The sequence below is a fragment of the Pseudophryne corroboree genome, chromosome 2 (genome assembly GCF_028390025.1).
Source record: "Pseudophryne corroboree isolate aPseCor3 chromosome 2, aPseCor3.hap2, whole genome shotgun sequence".
In the NCBI taxonomy this organism is placed as follows: Eukaryota; Metazoa; Chordata; class Amphibia; order Anura; family Myobatrachidae; genus Pseudophryne; species Pseudophryne corroboree.
Window position 1 is genome coordinate 177,534,107 of NC_086445.1, and position 21,041 is coordinate 177,555,147.

The following is a 21,041-nucleotide window of genomic DNA, read 5'->3' on the forward strand; positions in this document are numbered from 1 at the left end:
ACACAATGGCCCTCATTCCGAGTTGTTCGCTCGCAAGGCGAATGTAGCAGAGTTACACACGCTAAGCCGCCGCCTACTGGGAGTGAATCTTAGCTTCTTAAAATTGCGACCGACGTACGCGCAATATTGCGATTACAACCGAGATAGCAGTTTCAGAGTAGCTTCAGACTTACTCTGCCTGTGCGATCAGTTCAGTGCTTTTCGTTCCTGGCTGACGTCACAAACACACCCAGCGTTCGCCCAGGCACTCCCACCGTTTCTCCGGCCACTCCTGCGTTTTTTCCGGAAACGGTAGCGTTTCCTGCCACACGCCCCTAAAACGCCGTGCATCCGCCCAGTAACACCCATTTCCTGTCAATCACAATGCGAACGTCGGAGCGATGAAAATGCCGTGAGTAAACTTACTTTCTTCATAGTAAATTTACTTGGCGCAGTCGCAGTGCGAACATTGCGCATGCGCACTAAGAGAATTCTCACTGCGATGCGATGAAAAACTCCGAGCGAACAACTCGGAATGAGGGCCCATGTGCCAGGTAGAGCACGTTATACACAATGCGCCAGGTAGAGCACGTTATATATATATAAAATCTGAAGGGGCCCCAGAGATATCACTGTACCGGGCCCCAAGATTTCTGTTGCCGGCCCTGTTTAGGATAGGTAAATACTTCGAGATCTGGACAAACTTAGGTGGTTATTTAGTACAGATTGCGAATTCTGCTAAAAAGCAGAATCTGCAATCTATTCTTGCGCATGCTGGGGGCCGCCCATCTCAGGGCAAGGCTGGCCAGTATGTTAAATGGAGGCCACCAGCTGGGACCGCAATTTACATTGTGGTCACAGCAATTGTGGATGACCCCCTGCAGCCGCAGCTATGCTGCATATGCAGGCGGTCAGCCGCCATTTTCCCCATCGGAGTGACTGCGTGTGATGACATGCAGCCGCCCCAAAAATGCTGTGACCTGCCCCTGTTTTCCCCGCAACTCTCCATCACCACTCATGCCGCAAACGCCTCTGCCTGTGAATCAGTCAGAGACATTCACACCCGCTGCGATTCGAACGTATTTGGCGACCGTGCATGCGCAGGTACCGTCCTGCCACCAAGGACGGGGTTATTGCCATCACATTGATTGACGATGCGACCTGACTAACCCCCTAAGTACTCCTTTTTAACAAAGCTGGTTCAACATTTGAAAATATGTGGCTACAAAATGTGTTAAATCCAGGTCAGATCAAGGCAGATTTGATTGTTCAGAACCTTCATGTATGTGTGTGGTGATTGGAAAACCAATAAAGCATGAAGTCAGGGGCAGTTTGCAATCCAGATATACAACCTAATAATCAGATGTGAAGATCTGATCAATTATAAATACATAGGGCCTAATTCAGACCTAATCGCAGCAGCAAATTTGTTAGCTAATGAGCAAAACCATGTGCACTGCAGGTGTGGCAGATATAACAAGTCCAGAGAGAGTTAGATTTGGGTGGGTTATTTTGTTTCTGTGCAGGGTAAATACTGGCTGCTTTATTTTTACACTGCAATTTAGATTTCAGTTTGAACACACACCACCCAAATCTAACTCTCTCTCTGCACATGTTATATCCCCCCACCCCCTGCACTGCACATGGTTTTGCCCAGTAGCCAAAAAATTTGCTGCTGCGATCAGGTCTGAATTAGGCCCATTGTTAGTGATACGGAGAGTAATGATGAGGAAAGGAGCATGTGATAGAAAAGTGAATGATTGGCTGATTAATTAGTAACAAAATCTTCTTAGCTATAAGTAACAGTTTTAACCGACACCCATTCCCAGCACCCCCAAACTAACTTGCTTTGTCTATCATTGACTGAATCCATCATGTCCAGCAGGCTCCTCTGCGTATGGTGGTTTTTCTTGTTTACACTGTTGACCTGTGCGATGAGACGACTTATGTATGACAGGTAAATAGGTTCCAAGTCTTTTTCGGAATTATCTTCTACCTGCAGCATAGACCAGCGGTCCTCCAAAATCTCACGCTGCTTTTCCAGGTATTTCATCTGTAAAACATGGCAAAGCAGAAGAAGCATTTTATTATAGTGTGTATATACCATTCCTATTTACTAATCAGTCATGTGCTGTCCTCCAATGTTTATCTGACATTTACCTAATATAACATCTATCAGATTCTGCAAGCAGATGTCTATATGTCCCCTCTAATCTGACGCTACCATCACACTCATAGGCGTGCGCAGCACATTTTATTAGGGGGTGCACTGTTGGAGGGGTGTGTCTAGCATCGCCTTTTGGGCGTGTCTAGCACCATCTATTGACGGTCAACGTAATATAAAATATCCACCCTTGTACCAATCAGATGCATTGTCAGATGTTGTGGTGTACACCAAGCAAACACCCCTGATGGCACTCACTGCAGTTACACTGCTTCTCCTCAGCCTGGTCTGGCTCCCCCTCTCTTTCCCCTGCAAGCTGCAGTCACTCACTGACACTGACAGTCGCAGACTAGTTACTGCTGCAAAACGCGTTACGTGTCAATGCTGCTGCCGACCGCCTGCCAGTATTGAATTTGTCTTCCTCATCAGTGGCTGGCGTTGGCATAGAATAGAAGGAGTGAGGTGGGAGTGTGATAGGTGGGCGTGCGAGCAGCATGATGTCATCACGTCACATCACGCTGTTTCTGTACATTGAGGTGGAGTCGGGAGTTTGAAAGCTGGTGGCAGTGGCACCCTTGATTAACTCAGACGTCCAGTCAGTAATGCAGTCCTGACAGGGTGCAACGCAGAGAGGACAGTAATCAGCCTGCTCAGCGATCGCTGCATCAGGCATGTGAGATCGGATTGCCGGACATTAGGGGGTGCATGTGCGCACCAGGCACTCCCCCTGCACACCCGCCTATAATGTACAGACATATGCTGAACGTAAGCATCTGACAGTTTCCCCACATTCTTATCTAATTCACTAACAATCATCACCTGTACTGTATGTCAAAAAAGGTTAGTCACTATCCTTACACAACCTGTCTGTGTTCATTTGTATACGGCAAACTATTGTATGTTCACTCTATATGGTACAGTTACCTCTGTTATAATAATAGGGAAACTCTAAACTGTAAACTTTTGCACCTATATAAACATTGGGTTGGTGGATCTGTAGCAATACCTCACTAGCCATCTACTTCAATATCGCTCTGATGGCAGGATGTACTAAATTGATATTTTCAGAGGTTTGACTGCATTTCTCATACATTATGTATCAAGCTCCAAAATGTCTATGGAAGCCTATGGGCTAAACCTCCTAATGATAATGTGTGGACCTCCATTCTAAAAGTAAAACATTCTATACCCTTAATACCATGAAATAATGACACGGAGACTTGAATTTGGCAGAAAATTGTTAGCTATTTATTGTACCCTAACCATTAGAAAAAACCTGTAAAGTAAAAATTAAGTTAACATGCCGAATCAACCGACATATGGTGGCAGAAAAAAGAACGGCTATAACCCACTGAAGATAACCTCAGAAACATTAAAAACCCATACAATCCTAATCTACCACAAACCATACATAGGTAATAGGTGCCCGAGTCAGACCTCCACGCTGACTGCCCACCCTGATGGGTGATGACGCTGCCCCCTGTTGTGTGATCTAGCGGCCTTAAAAGTCAATGGAGGTGAGTGCACCTAAACCACACCATATACTGTAAAAACTGTGACTGACAAGTCAAACTATAACCTGCCATTCTTTTCCGCCAACAAATAGCCAACGTGAAACCACAACTAACAACCAAGGGCCAAGACACTCCGCGCCAAACCATCTACCTAATGGGGTGGGAGGGCGGGAAGGCAAACTAGAAGAGAGAGACCCCTAGATGACCTATACATCCCTATATATGCTGATCCCTCCCCTATCTACCATTGGCTGTACTTTTCATAACAATTAAGTCCACACCCATCACAGGAGGTTTAACTCTCTCCATTCCTATGCCTATCATTTCGTTGTCCTTCTTTTCACATAATTCACTCTCCCAGTGTCCCCGGCAGCTCGCGGCTGAGCCAGCCAATGCCAGTGCATGTGCAGTAGGACTCCCAGGTCATAAACCATTTAATTCATTTATTCAGCGTTCTGTTTCTTTGGAGCAAATACAGCAAGCCCTCTGGTCTTGTACATGTTGCAATCAGTAAACCAAAGGGGATTAATTTATTCATATAAGGAAGGGACATTACAACATTAAATTAATTTAATCCTAATGCTGTATAAAGAAGAAAGTTATTTTGAAAATTGGAAGTAGTTTCCAGTGTGCTACTGTATTATTTAATAGGTGAACTACACTACCATCAGTTTCACGATTCTTATAAGGTTTGGGTATGATTTCCTGGAAATATCAATTTTAAAAGACATCACCAAAATGCTGAAGGGTTAACAATACCAAAGTTCACAATACCGCTGTCAAAGTCGAAAAATATCGTGACTCACAATGCCTTGTACTAACCCCATGCACATGCCCGCTGCGTGTGCACACGCTCTGCCGTGCGTACGCATATCCGCAAATTGCGTAAGATCGCTCCGGCGATCACGCGCGTGTTATGCGCATTTACGGTAGAGTTTGTGAGCGTGTAGCGGGCGACTAGATCGCAACATATTTAACCTAAATAGTGTGTTTTATAGATAGTATTTCCCTTAACAATGTCAGAAAGTATGTTTAGTGTAAACGGTTCTTGGACAGAGAAATTCCTCTTTGTATGATATGAAGGGTCAGACAAAGGTAGAATGGTGATGTCTAGTATCCAACTGTAGAGTATTTTAAATGTAACATTTCGGTGTTGGTTAGGAAGAGATTGTTCACTCCTGCGTATAGTTATGTTTAAAAGTAGTTTCTAGACATTTACTGTATTTACTGTTCATTATCCATGCGGCGGGAATCCTGAGGATACCTCCCACCTGAGCAGTTGGAAATAGACGCAGCCCACCTGTTCGAATCCACCTATGACCTTTTGTTATAATGCAGAGACACATTCCTGTGTCCAATGAGCTATAAGATTGTAGGGCCCATTGTATTGTACTGTATGATGTGTATATAAAGGCCACCCTAGCCGGACCAGCTCTCACTGTCTCTCTCATCAACATTTATCTACCTGATAATTGGAGGACTGGATCTGGGTTGCGCAAGCGAATCATTCCCACGTGTGTAAGTTTCTCTGTAGCCATTTTGTTATTCTATATGTACGCCATTCGTTCTCATTTTGTTATCCTTTAAGTGTTTGCCATTTTATTCTCTTTGCGTTTATTCTGTTTGCTATCGTTCGCTATTGTTCATATTTATTTCTTGTTATTCTGTTTAGGTATTGATGTTAGGTCTGTAGTGTATAAGCTGTAACTGTTTTTCCCCTTTTTATACTAAAATCATCTAGAAGGTGTTGGAACCTCACCAAGTGTTGTGTGTTTCACCAGTTATTACTAAGGGTCTCTGAGCATCTAAATCGCTCAAACAGCTTGCTTAAATAACAAGGTTAACCAGTGTTATATCATTACAGTATCTCAGTACTAAGGTTTACAGTATAAGCATACTCTGTGTTTAAGGTTTAAAAGGTTATTGACTGTGTGTGCGCTCGCTGTGTGTACTCCGTACACCCAGCGCAGCGTGTGTACGCAATTTGCGTACCACGTGCGAAGTCTTTGTACGCAAATAGCGTACAAAGTGCGTAGTACGTGCACGTGGTTTAGCGGCCATTACGACTTCACGGTATTAGTAAATTGCTTATGTTAAAAGGTAAATATTTGACTCTATCAATTGGGGGCATCGTCCGGGCCTCCTCATATCCGCAGTCAAGCGGAACCAGGCAGACTTTTATCCATCAGCAAAGGGCGGGAAGGTAGTATCCCCTGTATCCGTGTTTATGGTTGGGGATACGGTAGTGCTGATTAGATAAGCGTCTGCTCCGCTTGGTTTGTAGGGATGCTGGTGGGATCCGGAACCGAAAGGTAAGAACGTTAAGCTATTGTTTTGTTTTAAAACTGTTTTAATTTCTGTTTGGTGCAAATTGCATACGCAACACACACACCTGTATTTTCATTTGTGTAATTTCACATATCTAACTTTCCTGTTTGCCATTTGCATTGATAACGTGCTGAGGAAATTTGTTGCTATTTTAGTCAAAAGTAAAGAGTAATACTTAAGGGAGTAATTGTAAAAACACGCACGCAGCATAGGAAGATACTGTGTGGTGTTTGGTAAGCGTTTATAGTGAAATATCGCTTACATTTATAGAAGCGTGTTATTTGTGTTACTGCGGACGTATCGGCCTGTGTACACGTGTCTCTCACCGAGTGCGAGTCAAGTGTACGCGACGCAAAAGCCTACACACGTGGCGTAAATTACGTAATGTGCGTACAGATACGCCCACTAAATACAAATCACACGATAGCATTGTTTAGTAGTAGATACGGAAGCCACAAGATAATAGCACAAATTTGTTCAGTTTCCAAAATTTAGTTTAAAGAAAAAAGGTCCTTCTCTCGTTGCATTACCTCTGGGATTAGCCTGTGTTACCTGAATGAAAGAAATTTTCTGTACAGAAAAATCAAAGTATATTTGAAGTGAAAGAAGCGTGTGTATGCAAGTGAATTTTTCTTTGGGTGAACCTTGAGAAAAATCGAGATCTCGTAGAAGGATACCCGTGAAGTGAACACGTGGTGGCGTGGGAGAAGGCCATCTCACGTTAAAAGTCCATAAGGTAAGAGGAGCAATTAGTGTTACAGCAGACCAGGAGGTCCGCGAAAGTTAGAAATCTGAAGACCCTGACTTAAGAAATGTCAGAGGTAGTGAGCGCAACCCAGAGGGAGGTTGGCGCAAAACCCATATAGGCCCGTGTTGAGAATACGCTACGGCTGAAGGATTCGCAGCCTAAACAACCGATTCCGCTGGTCGTTCTGCAGATAAGTAATAGTTACTTATACGCATTGTGACTGTACCGCACGTAATTGTGTGCATTAGTTTGTTACCTTGATACCCATTCTTGCGGGATCATAAACGCTATTTGTACATTCTAACGTGATTTGTATAGGTTTTTATTTTATTTTAAGGGAGGTTCGCTGATCACTCAGGAATTCTCCAGCAACTGATACTTACTGGGGAGGGTAGCATACTTCCACACGCCCCAGTAAATAGAGGTTCAGGTTGCAGGGGCCCTGGGTTGAGTACGCCAGCGCTAAGGCAGTGTGTGGGCGTATTGGTCGACGTGGGCGAGAGTGAAGTGAAGGCACTCGTTGAACTTTCACCGTCGCCTTACCTCTGGGAACTTGGCTTTTTGTAGGAATTCGCAAAGGCAATACCTGCAAATAATGGGGGCCAGTTGTTCAAGTAAGGGGCGATCAACCAGGGTTCAGGTTGATTCAGTACCGCGACCAGTTGGGTCGGCCAGGTATATAATGTGTGAGAAATATGGATCACACGCCAAGGTTTTATTCAATGAGTGGGAACGTATGACTGTGAATGATGGGGAGAAGTTTCCCAGGGGAGGCAGTTTTAGTCCTGAGGTTTTGCAAAATTTAAGGAGAAGGATATGTCTAATAAAGTCCGGCAAGCAACGGATAAGACATTATGATTATTTACAGTTATGGCAACAGGAAGGTGAGATACAAAGAGGATTAGCTCAAGCAGCTGGTTCCAATCCTATCAGGAAACTGATAGCTACCGCACCACCACCACCACCATACATAACAGGAGAGAAAATGGCTGCAGAGAATGGCACACTGGTATATGATAAAAATGCACTTAATAAATGTATTAGTGATAAGAATAAAGTAGATGTGTATTGATGTTAATACTAACCTGTGCAAGTTGTATCCCGTCTTAAACTTCCCCCAGGATTGCGAGCAGGAAGATGAGCCTACCACAATATCGGCACTCTCTCTAGCAGCCACCATAGCAGAGACTACAGTGGGCACGGCCCAACCAGTAAGAGGAGTAGCAAAGGCCCCTCGTGGAGGGACAGGTGAGGTCGTGTCGGCAGGTAAGTATGGCACTGTACACTACACAGAAACAATTACACCACATATTGTAGAATCAACCCAGAGTGATGTCATTGAACTTAATCCTGTCAGGGTAATTGCGGTCCCAAATGGGAAAACTGACACTTCGGGAGTCACTCCCGTCAGGAACATTGCATGCATTGTCCCTTTTCCCGGACAGAATTAAGAACAATTATGTCTGAATTCCCTGATCCTAGGAAAGATCTAGTTGCAAGCCAAAGGTTCGTTAGAGAACTAGGTAACTCCGCAGAACCCAATAACAAAGATTGGCGGACAGTGCTGAGGGCATGTTTGCCCCCCAATATCGACTCTGCGAAATTTATCACTGATTGTAGGTTAGATGAAGAGATGCCTCTCACAGATGCATACAATCAGGAAAATGTTAAGCAGATTAACATGCAATTAGGAGTATATTTCCCAGCTGTTGTCAAGTGGAACAAAATATTTTCCATAAGACAAAAAGAGGGTGAAATAGCTTCTGATTATTTCCATCGGGCACTGCAGGAAATGGCTAAGTATACTGGAATAGAAGACATTAAGACAAATGTGCATCATAGGGAAGTAGCAGTTTCTGTGTTAATGGATGGTTTAAAGGAAGTGTTAAGGACAAGGGTACAGACCACTCAACCAAGTTGGCGAGGTCTGTCGGTGGCTGCTTTGAGAGAGACCGCTATTGAACATAATCGGAACATCATGAGACACAGGGAGTCACAGGGCGATAAGCTGATGGCAGTAAGTATACAAGCCCTTACAACAAAGCCACCTCAGCCAAAGCCCCAGAACCCTGTGGGTAGGTCAACTGTGATAAAATGTTATAACTGTAGCAGAGAAGGACATATTGCACGGAATTGTATGTTTAACGACCCATATAAGGTATACCAACCCCCTAGACAACGACATGACACACGTAATTGGGATCAGGGACCGCAGAGACAGAGTTATGAGCCACATGCAGGGGAAACAAAAAGGTACCCACCAAAAAGAGACTGGCAAGTCTCTGATAATTCCCAGTTACCCCCCTCACATGTAGTAGCTGCCAGCGCGCTGCGGGGAGGTCACCACACCCAATAGGGGTGGGGCCACACCTGTAGTCTGCAGCCAGTGAAATTAATTGCGAGCCTTGGAAGTGAACCCGAGGTCACAATTGATGTAGCTGGTAGATCTCTACCTTTCCTTGTAGATACGGGGGCGGCCAAGTCAGTGATAAATTCAACAGTGGGTATGAAGACCACTGGTAGAACAATTCCAGCCATGGGAGTAACGGGAGTAGTACAACACTACCCATTAAGCAAACCAGCAGAGATTACGATAGGGCCTTTGCAGACCAAGCATTCCTTTTTGCTAGCTGCATCGGCTCCAAATAATCTACTTGGGAGAGATTTACTGTGCAAGATGGGGTGCGTCATATATTGTACTCTTGAAGGTGTGTTCTTAGATATACCCGAGAATCACGCTCAGGAAGTGCAGGATATGCTAGATTCCCCACAAAAGTTAATGACGCATACTGCTGTTACAGATAGGTGTCCGTCCAAGGTAGAGAAAATGATTTCCCAGATACCGGAGTCACTTTGGACCAAGGATGGACAAGACACTGGATTAATGGCAAATGTAGCTCCTGTAGTAGTCCAAGTAAAAGATGGTAGGATAGCTTCAAAAATCCCACAATATCCTCTGAAGCCAGAGGTGGAGTTAGGAGTTTACCCAGTAATAGAGCGCTTGCTACAACAGGGCATTCTGGTTAGGACGTCAAGCACTGCCAATAGTCCCATCTTCCCTGTGAAGAAGAGTGGGGGGAGGGGTTACAGGCTAGTGCAGGATCTAAGGGGGATCAACAAAATAGTTGAGAGCCAATTCCCCGTAGTGCCAAATCCAGCTGTCATCCTTATGCAAATCCCCCCCACTGCGAAATTTTTCACTGTAATTGACCTCTGCTCCGCCTTCTTCTCGGTACCTCTGCACCCTGACAGCCAATATTTGTTTGCATTCACATACAGAGGAGTACAGTACACCTGGACTCGCTTACCACAAGGTTTCATAGACAGCCCAAGTATTTTCTCGCAGGCTTTGCATGATTGTTTACAATCCTTTCAACCTGAGAGCGGATCAATATTAATACAGTATGTAGACGACTTACTGCTGTGTTCTGATTCACTCGAATCGTCCTTGAGAGACACGAAACAGCTTCTGTTTCATCTTTCTGATACGGGACACAAGGTTTCAAAGGATAAGTTGCAATTATGCCAGACCAAGGTAAAATATTTGGGGCATTGTTTGACACAAGGACTGAGACACCTCACCACTGATAGAGTACAGGCAATTCGCAACATGACTCTGCCACAGACTCAGCAACAGATTCGCACGTTCCTAGGAATGTGTGGGTACTGTCGTAACTGGATCCCAGGATTTTCCATACTGGCCTTACCTTTGCAAGAGATGGTCTCATCAAACAAACCAGATCGGATTTCGCACACAGATGAGTCCGAACTGGCATTTGAGAGACTAAAACAGTGCCTGACGCAGGCACCAGCATTAGGTATGCCAGATTATGGGAAACCCTTTGAACTGTATGGTACGGAAAGTGCTGGATGTGCGGCAGGTGTCTTAACCCAGAAGCATGGTGATGCCAGCAGGCCGGTAGCCTACTACAGCGCTCAGCTAGACACGGTAGCGCGATCCCTCGCCACATGCTTGCGAAGTGTTGCAGCGATAGCATTGCTAGTGAGTAAAAGCGAAGATGTAGTGCTAGGACACAACCTGACCATACACACACCTCATGCAGTGTCAGCCTTACTGAATTCTGCCCAAACCAGACACGTCTCATCCGCACGGTTTACAAGGTGGGAATTAGCACTAATGGCCCCTGTAAACATCACCATAAGGAGATGCAGCGCACTAAATCCTGCAACGTATCTCCCAGGTGTGCTTGGACAGGCACAAAGGGTGGGGGATGAGAGTAATGGTGAAGGAGGATTTAGTACAGACACTGACACACATGATTGTATGGAATATTTGACCCAAAATTTCACTGCAAGGCCTGACATCAGTGACAACCCACTGGACGGTGTAGATTTTACTTTCTACACTGACGGTAGTTGCCACAGACAGACGGACTCGGGAGACTTGTGTACTGGATACGCAGTCGTAGATGATAAAGGCACCATAGAAGCGGAACCCCTGGGCCCACCTCACTCCGCACAAGTTGCTGAGCTGGTTGCCCTAACCAGAGCGTGTGAATTGGCTAAAGGAAAGTCAGCCAATATCTACATGGATTCTAGTTATGCCTTTGGAGTAGTGCATGATTTCGGGGCCCTATGGCGCCTCAGAAATTTCATGACGGCAGCTGGCACACCTGTGGCACATGCAACCCACATCAAAAGACTTTTAGCAGCGATACAGGAACCTGACAGAGTGGCTGTTATCAAGTGTAAAGCCCACACGTACAGTCAAGACCCAGTGTCACTTGGTAACAGCCGAGCAGACGAAGCTGCTAAATCAGCAGCCAATACCCCCAGACAGACAGACATCACACAACTGATGGTATTCAATACCATCAACACACAGAAATTGAGTGAAATGCATAATTTGTGTTTGCCACAGGAAAAGGCAGTCTGGAGGTCAAAAGGATATGGCCAGGAGTCCTCAGGACTCTGGACAGATGGACAGGGTAAGCCAGTGGCACCCAGAGCATACCTTCCGAGTTTAGCAGAGGCGGCACATGGGCTGACTCATCTAGGTAAAGAAGGTATGTGCAAGTTGGTAAGAGCCTACTGGTGCGCACCAGGATTTTCTTCTCATGCGAGCAAGATGGCAATGACATGCCTTACCTGCTTGAGGAAGAACATTGGAAAGGCAATACCAACAGAACCATCCCATATTCCGCCAACGGACGGTCCTTTTCAGGTAATACAGATTGATTTCATACAATTGCCACCTTGTAGAAATTTGAAGTATGTATTGGTTTGTATTGATGTGTTTTCAAATTGGGTTGAAGCGTTCCCCGCTGCCACAAATACCGCTACGTTTACCGCAAAGAAAATTGTGCAGGAATTTGTGTGCAGGTATGGTATCCCTAGGATAATTGAAAGTGATAGGGGTACCCATTTTACAGGTGAAGTCTTTCAGGTAAGGTGCAAATTAATGGGAATTAATAGTAAGCTGCATACTCCGTACCGCCCACAGGCGAGTGCGAAAGTGGAAAGAGTAAACAGCACTATTAAGAACAAGTTGAGCAAAGTAATGGCTGAAACTGGATTGTTGTGGCCAGAAGCTTTGCCACTTGTATTGTACAGCATCAGAACCACTCCCAGGTCCCCTCTTAATCTGTCCCCCTTTGAAATTCTTTTTGGTTGACAACCCCATGTTATGATTGACCCCCAGGATGATTTGAAATGTAACAATGAAGTAACCGTAAAGTATTTGGTTAAGATGAGCAAGCAGTTGAGGAATCAGAATAGCAATCTAAAGCTGGTGATTCCTGATCTGCCAGACAGTAATTGTCATGACATTGAACCTGGGGATTATGTAATGATTCGAAACTTTCTACGCTCAGGTTGCCTTATTGACAGATGGGAAGGACCATACCAAGTCTTATTGACCAGCACTACAGCGTTAAAGGTTGCCGAGAGAGAGACTTGGGTCCATTCGTCTCACTGTAAGAAGGTCGCTGATCCAGAGAGGTCCCGTGACAAAGAACAGACGGTAGAGGAAATTGTATCACTAGAGTATCTGTTCCAGGAAGGTTGAGACGGCACCTGAGCACTGAAAACAATAAGATCGGAGGCTGTTGTCGAGCCAGATTTCTTTTTTTCCCTTTTGTTATTTTCTCCAGTTCCCATCTCCCTCCTTTTCTCCTTCCCCCTTCTTATTCTTCTCCTTTTCCTCCTCCAAGATGGACTTGCCCCAAGAGACTGTGTTCCGGATTTTCCTGTTGACCCTGTTGTTGACCAGAGCAGTCTGTTTCGGTGAGAGTACCAGTGAGGTCGAGAAAGGATCTGGAATGGGTTCTGATGATCAGGATGGAGTCGTAGAATTCCAAGAGCAACACAATCACCGAGTAAAGGCGAGTATCAGAAAACGATCTGGTAGCCATGACATTAATAGACATTGTGAAGGATTGTTAGCTGAAGAAAATTGTATATGTAGAAATTGTGATAACATAGTTGAGGACGGGTGCATCCAGAGATGTCAGTCCAGCATTAATATCAATATGGACCGTCATCCATTGAGTGACTATCACTCATTAGTGGGTAAGGTTTTAAACCAAACGGAATGCTGGGTGTGCTCACAAGTACCTCGAGGTCATAGAAAGTCAGGGCTAGTGCCATATCCTTTAACGGTAGATGAGGTACTTGAGTTAAAGGGTGGGAGACCGGTGGACAAGAAATTTAATATTTCTTTCCCTCCTAGTTTGAAGCTCCACCAATACCATGTAGATAGGTCCCTAATATGTTTTAACATTTCCAATCCCCGAAAGCCGGGAAATTGGGAAGTGACATGGAACAACCAAACCATGACATTTTCACACAGAGCCGATAGAATGCCCGTCGACTCAGAACTTATACGCCAAATAGCCAACAGTGGAAGATATTTCCAATATAGGTACACTCTAGGAAGTAGGCCCATGCGAGTTGGAGAAGTGTCACCAGGATACTGTGCGCATATCATACAACCTGATACGTGTACTAGTCAGATGAGAGAGTTAGGGATAGTAGTTTTCACCTGGAAGGTTTGTAATATGGTGATGTCATATTCTGTCCCATATGTCCTCCCCGATGATGCATATTTCATATGTGGGAGGAAGGCGTATAAGTGGCTTGCCCCAAACTCAGAGGGATTGTGTTACATTGGAAGAGTGTTACCGGAAGTAATGGCCATTACCCATGAAAAGATGAAAGATGTTCACCGCAATGCTCAAGCTCCTTACACTCACACCCATTACGAACACATTGTAAAAAGACACCTTATAGATAGGACAGAGCATGCAGCCTCTGATTTGATTCACGAATCCACCGGGATTCAATTCCTACTCGCGTTAGATATCACCCGTACCGCCAGAGGAGTTATAAATTATAGGTATATTACCGCGCTAGCGAACCTGATAGACAATATCACCGAGATGTATGATGACACCTTCAGGTATACTGGGAGAGAATTGCAAGCTTACAAAACGGAACTGATCCAGCACAGGATGGTTCTAAATTACCTCACAGCAGTGACAGGAGGGTATTGTGTCACCCTAGCAACTCAGTATGGAGTGAAGTGTTGTACTTATATCACAAACAGCACTGAGGACCCAACCGAGGTCATAGATCAAAAGATGGACGATATCTTGCAATTGAAATGGGAGTTCCGAAGGAGACACAACCTTACCCTTGCTTCTGTGGGTAATGAATTAACCGGCTGGGTATCATGGTTGAACCCACGAAATTGGTTTTCAGGTTTAGGAGAATGGGCTCAAGGAGTTATCATGGATGTAGGAAAATTCCTCTTGTGTATCATGGGAGTTATCATACTGATTGGTCTGGTATTCAGATGTGTTCGGATTTTAATGAATTGCAAGCGTAGTACCAAATTGATGAGTTTGAGGAGCGAGGGCATTGTAACAACAACTAGTTTAATTTATGACCCATCAATCGAGACAATGATGTGATGAAATATGTTTCCACGGTCCGTTTCTTTCACCCGTTTCTCCTTTGATTTTCTCCGAGGTACCAAGAAATCCACCTGGAAGAAGAATTTGATGACCCTTTATACAGACCACTAATGAACTGTGTCACCGACACCTGATGGACCCTTAGAGACTGTAATTTTATAAACACCTGATGAGCTTTTAGAGACAGTAATTCTTTTTATGGACACTTGAAGAAGCTTTGTTTGCCAATTACCGCAAAGCTACAGTAAAGATACGACAATCCGGACAAGACATCAGACAAGACATCAACAAGACCCCAATCGGCGAACACATACATAATCATACGAATGCATTTATAACGCATGTTTCTTATCTTCATTTCTACTATCTTCAGGTAGTGACACACATAGTCGACAGGTAACATAGGCACATATATTAGCACTCACATATTTTCCCCTTTCATGTATCATCAACTAATGTGCACCCCATTTGTTGTAACCAAAAGCCGAAAAGAGCTCGGTAGAGTTTGACAGCCCATCCACAGATCCTTAATACGGGATAAGAAGGATTCAAAGTATACTTCGCAATACCTTGAAGCTTGATTTAGAACACGTACGGCACGATGATACATGACCCCTCAGACATGGATTTCATACACACATGCTTTTACTATCTCACTAGGTCATATCTTTCCCACCTTCTCCTCTCCTCCCTCTACCCAATCATAAAAAGGTATTCCATGATGACATATATTTTTCTGTTTGAATTGTTTAGAAAGTGGCAGTTATTGTTGACTGCCAAAGGGTGGACTGTCAAAGTCGAAAAATATCGTGATTCAGAATGCCTTGTACTAACCCCATGCACATGCCCGCTGCGTGTGCACACGCTCTGCCGTGCGTACGCATATCCGCAAATTGCGTAAGATCGCTCCGGCAATCACTCGCGTGTTATGCGCAATTACGGTAGAGTTTGTGAGCGTGTAGCGGGCGACTCGATCACAACATATTTAACCTAAATAGTGTGTTTTATAGATAGTATTTCCCTTAACAATGTCAGAAAGTATGTTTAGTGTAAACGGTTCTTGGACAGAGAAATTCCTATTTGTATGATATGAAGGGTCAGACAAAGGTAGAATGGTGATGTCTAGTATCCAACTGTAGAGTATTTTAAATGTAACATTTCGGTGTTGGTTAGGAAGAGATTGTTCGCTCCTGCGTATAGTTATGTTTAAAAGTAGTTTCTAGACATTTACTGTATTTACTGTTCATTATCCATGCGGCGGGAATCCTGAGGATACCTCCCACCTGAGCAGTTGGAAATAGACACAGCCCACCTGTTCGAATCCACCTATGACCTTTTGTTATAATGCAGAGACACATTCCTGTGTCCAATGAACTATAAGATTGTAGGGCCCATTGTACTGTACTGTATGATGTGTATATAAAGGCCACCCTAGCCGGACCAGCTCTCACTCTCTCTCTCATCAACATTTATCTACCTGATAATTGGAGGACTGGATCTGGGTTGCGCAAGCGAATCATTCCCACGTGTGTAAGTTTCTCTGTAGCCATTTTGTTATTCTATATGTACGCCATTCGTTCTCATTTTGTTATCCTTTAAGTGTTTGCCATTTTATTCTCTTTGCGTTTATTCTGTTTGCTATCGTTCGCTATTGTTCACATTTATTTCTTGTTATTCTGTTTAGGTATTGATGTTAGGTCTGTAGTGTATAAGCTGTAACTGTTTTTCCCCTTTTTATACTAAAATCATCTAGAACAGGGGTGTCAAACTCGCGGCCCTCCAGCTGTTGTGAAACTACACATCCCAGCATGCCTTGCCATCTATTTTGTATTAGGGACGGCTGCAACTGTGGCAGGGCATGCTGGAATGTGTAGTTCCAAAACAGCTGGAGGGCCACGAGTTTGACACCCCTGATCTAGAAGGTGTTGGAACCTCACCAAGTGATGTGTGTTTCACCGGTTATTACTAAGGGTCTCTGAGCATCTAAATCGCTCAAACAGCTTGCTTAAATAACAAGGTTAACCAGTGTTATATCATTACAGTATCTCAGTACTAAGGTTTACAGTATAAGCATACTCTGTGTTTAAGGTTTAAAAGGTTATTGACTGTGTGTGCGCTCGCTGTGTGTACTCCGTACACCCAGCGCAGCGTGTGTACGTAACTTGCAACTTGCGTACCACGTGCAAAGTCTTTGTACGCAAATAGCGTACAAAGTGCGTAGTACGTGCACGTGGTTTAGCGGCCATTACGGCTTCACCGTATTAGTAAATAGCTTATGTTAAAAGGTAAATATTTGACTCTATCACCGCTAATTTTAGAATATGGATGGTCATTATCCCTATTGTGAGTATACCGACTGTCAGGATTGGGACTCTTGGGATCCAGGGTGACGGTATTGTGGGGTGTCTCTATTATAACTGCTGGTGCCGCTGTCGGGATTGGGACTGTCGGGATCCAGAATGTCGGTATTGTGGGGTGTCGGTATTATGACTGCTGGTGTGCTGTCAGTTTTGGGACTGTCAGGATCCAGGCAGCACAATAGTCTGAGCAAGTGGCGTCACAAGGCAGGTGCGGGGGGTGCGGCCCGCACCTGGGTGTGACACCTGGAGGGGGATGACACCAAATGTCAGCTCCTCCAAAGTGACAGGAGCCAGGTGCTACAGTGTGAAAGTCTCCTACAGAACCCAGCTCCTGTCATAGAAGAGGAGCCGACAGCACACGGAGATGCTGGGCACGCCCCCAGAGTGACGATTTATGGATCCCACAAGGCCACACCAACTGTATATAAGGCCACACCCCTTTTTGCCACGAGCGCGACGGGAGATCAGGAGAGCGCAGCGGGTGTCACCACACCCGGTGATGCCTCTGGTCTGAGCACTAAGCGACCAAGGTACCCAGGTATCCTTACTGCGCATGCGCAATTCACCGGGTTTAATGGCCGCCGTGCCATTTTCTCGTTGATTTGTGGAGAGGTGCTGCCACCGACGGGGGACTACAGAGAAGTGAGTATTGGGAAAATGGGTGCAGGGTATACGGCGTGGGTCCCCCTGGACCCCAGGGGCCCATCTGTACTGCACACACTGCACCCATTATAGATACACCACTGCTACCAGCATTCAGTGAGTAAATACATTTGTTCAACAGAGCTTTTTTGTTCCCAGTCATACCGAAATTCTAAGATTATGAACTAATGTATTATTATCATATATATAAACTGGAATTATATTCTGATCATTGCTTATTTGCGTGTGGATCTTTAGGTCCACAGTCAATAGGTCGGCCCCATATGGTAGACATGAAATAGGTTGACAGCGTCAAAAGGTCAACAGAGTCATTAGAGCGACATGTAAAATGTAGACATTTGAAAAGGTCGACAGGTACTAAAAGTTGACACATTAAAAGGTCAACCTGGAAATTCTTGACACAGAAACGGTCGACACAATTTTTTCTTAGATGTAATTCTCTGTTAGAGCACATGTAACCCTAATTAGTGTACCGCTTCGCTCACTACGCTTTGGACAGGTTACTATTCCTAATAATAGTCCCCGTGGATGGTAAATGATGGGAAAAAAAACAACTTGTGCTGACCATGCATGTGTCGACCATTGTCATGTCAACCATTTGAACCAGTCAAACTTTTGTACCTGTTGACCTTAAGCACTGTCTACCTTTTACATGTCAACATTTTGACCTTTTGTACCTGTCGACCTAATGCATGTTGACCAAATGGGGTCAACCTATTGACTGTCAACCTATCATCCGGAACCCGGCATATTCAGTATTGTCTGTGATTTGATTAATATAATAATGACATTTCTTCCCAGCTCCCATTCGGGTTATGCTAATAATTATCTTATGCTTCACACTGGTTAAGGAACATGACATTTTATTTTACATTTACCTACTGAACATTTTAAGTGGATTTGGGCTTACTCATGTCCATATCAATTAATGTGTTTGTTCCTACCATCTTTCACTCTAGTCTACCTAATAACACATTTAAAACGCTGAGGTCCATGTACCTTCCCTGTAGGGAGGCCAATCCCGGGTGTTTTTTTCAATTCCGGGAACGGGAATACACAGTGTGACTGTGTGCAGAAATAGCAAGGATGCTTGGTGTACTGGAAATGTAAAGTAGGACCTGCTTCACTTATTAACTGGAACGTGACTACCATACTCTCATCATGGCACAATGGCTAATGGTTCTGTCCAGGGTGTTATCTACATCAGATTTGTTTGTTGCATATTGGTAGGCAAAATGACTTCTAAATAGGAAACTGGTCCTATGGTGTGTCTGTATGCTAGTTTTAGGGAAATTTGATAAAAAGATCCACTGTGGCAGGCACATTTTTTAATGCAGGTGAGATAAATATTTTTCGTGTAAACTTTGCAATGTGAAAATTAATACTTTGCACGCAAATTTTTTCTAGACAGGAAATGGTCTGCGAAGAGCCGGAAGAGATCACACTGCTTCATGGTTCGGGTCACCAGCGCACACTGCACATGTTTGCAGGCTGTCGGCTCCAGCTGCCTCTCTGTACAAATGGATTTTATTATTTATTTACTTATTTATTAACAGTTTGTTATATAGCGCAGCATATTCTGTTGCGCTTTACAATTAGGTTGCTAAATAGTAGCTCACTGGCTAATATCGAGTAACGCCATCTGGAGTAGGTGTCATCCTTGTAAATTTGACAGCTTTGCAGCCCCCATAGAAACCTACAGTATGGGGTCTGCTGTCGGAAATGGGGGGACCACAGCAGATATCATAGCTCCCTCCATAGTACATCTGGGGTATACTAAATGTTTGCGGGTACCTGTGTCTACCCCCAAACAAAAAACAAAATAGCTCTTTACGGGAATATCCCACAAATATTTAATGTAAAAAAGTAGAGATGAGCAGTTCGGATTTTGGAGGATACTATTGGCACTCCCGCACTGAGAACACCGCCAGCAGTCCTGCACTGCTGACACAATCGACACCCTCACATTGCTGACTCGGCCGGCACCCACACATTGGTGACACACCCCACCGCCACATTGCCGACAGTGTCTGCACCCCTGCACTGAGTACAAGGCCATCACTCCTGCACTGCTAACACCAAAAGCACTCCAGCAGCACTAACACCACCAGCAACCCTGCACTGAGGACACTTCCAGCACCCCTGCAGTGAGGACACCCCTGGCACCCCCACACTGCCGACACATCCAGCAGTACCAACTCCACCAGCAACTCTGCACTGAGGACAATGCCGGCAGCCCTGCACTGAGGACACCACCATCACTGTCGACACTGCCAGCATCCCAACAGTACAGACACTGCCGCCCACCCCGCACTGGGGACACTGCCAGCACTGGCGACACCCCTGCAGTAAGGATACCCCTGGCACCCCTGCACTGCCAACACAGCCAGCAGTACCGACAACACCAGTAACTCTGCATTGAGGACACCACCATTACTGCTAACACCGCCAGCCCCCCGGCAGTACCAACACTGCCTGCAACCCCATAATGAGGACTCTGCCAGCAGCCGTGCATTGCTGACACTCCCGTACACTGAGGACACCACCAGCATCCCCTGTCACAGTAAGTGCACTATTGGTGTATCTGTCCTGCACTGTATCCTGCATTGTATCCGACCCACACTGTATCCCGCACTATATCCAAAACGCACTGTATCTGATTAGCAATGTATCCAGTACTGTATCCAAACAGCAGCATTTCTGACCCGCATTGTATCCTGCGCTGTATCCAGCCAGCAATGTATCCAGCACTGTATCCGACCCACACAGAATCCAACCCAAACTGTATCCAACTCGCAGTGTATCCCGCACTGTAGCCAACCCACACTGTATCCAACTCGCAGTGTATCCCGCACTGTAGCCAACCCAAACTGTATCCAACTCACAGTGTATCCGTGTATCCCGCACTGTATCCAACCCACACTGTATCCAACCTGCCCTGTTTCCAGCCCGCACTGTATCCCACACTGTATCCAACCAGTAATATATCCTGCACTGTGTCCGACCCGCACTATATAAAACCCACACAGAATCCAACCAGCACTGTATCCAACCCACACTGTATCCAACACATACTGTATCCAACCCATACTGTATCCAACCTGCACTGTTTTTTACACCGCACTGTATCCCAGACTGTATCCAACCAGTAATATATCCTGCATTGTGGTGGTGATTCATACTTGATCGTAACTCTGCTAAATTTAGCACAGCTACAATCAGGAACACAGACATGCGGGGGGACGCCCAGCACAGGGCTAGCCCGCCCCGTATGTCAGACCCTGCCCCATCGCAGAAGTGCGAAAGCATCGCACAGCAGCGATGCTTTTGCACTTCAGGAGTAGCTCC

The 21,041-nt window shown here is 45.0% G+C and overlaps 1 protein-coding gene across 1 annotated transcript in view; it reads right to left on the bottom strand.

Annotated features, from left to right (window-relative positions):
* LOC135050615 (keratin, type II cytoskeletal 80-like) overlaps positions 1-21,041 on the bottom strand; it is a 117,731-nt gene that overhangs the window by 79,706 nt on the left and 16,984 nt on the right. The window contains exon 2 of the mRNA XM_063957056.1: positions 1,824-2,032. Within this exon, the coding sequence (XP_063813126.1) occupies positions 1,824-2,032 (209 nt within the window). The remainder of the gene's footprint in view (positions 1-1,823; positions 2,033-21,041) is intronic.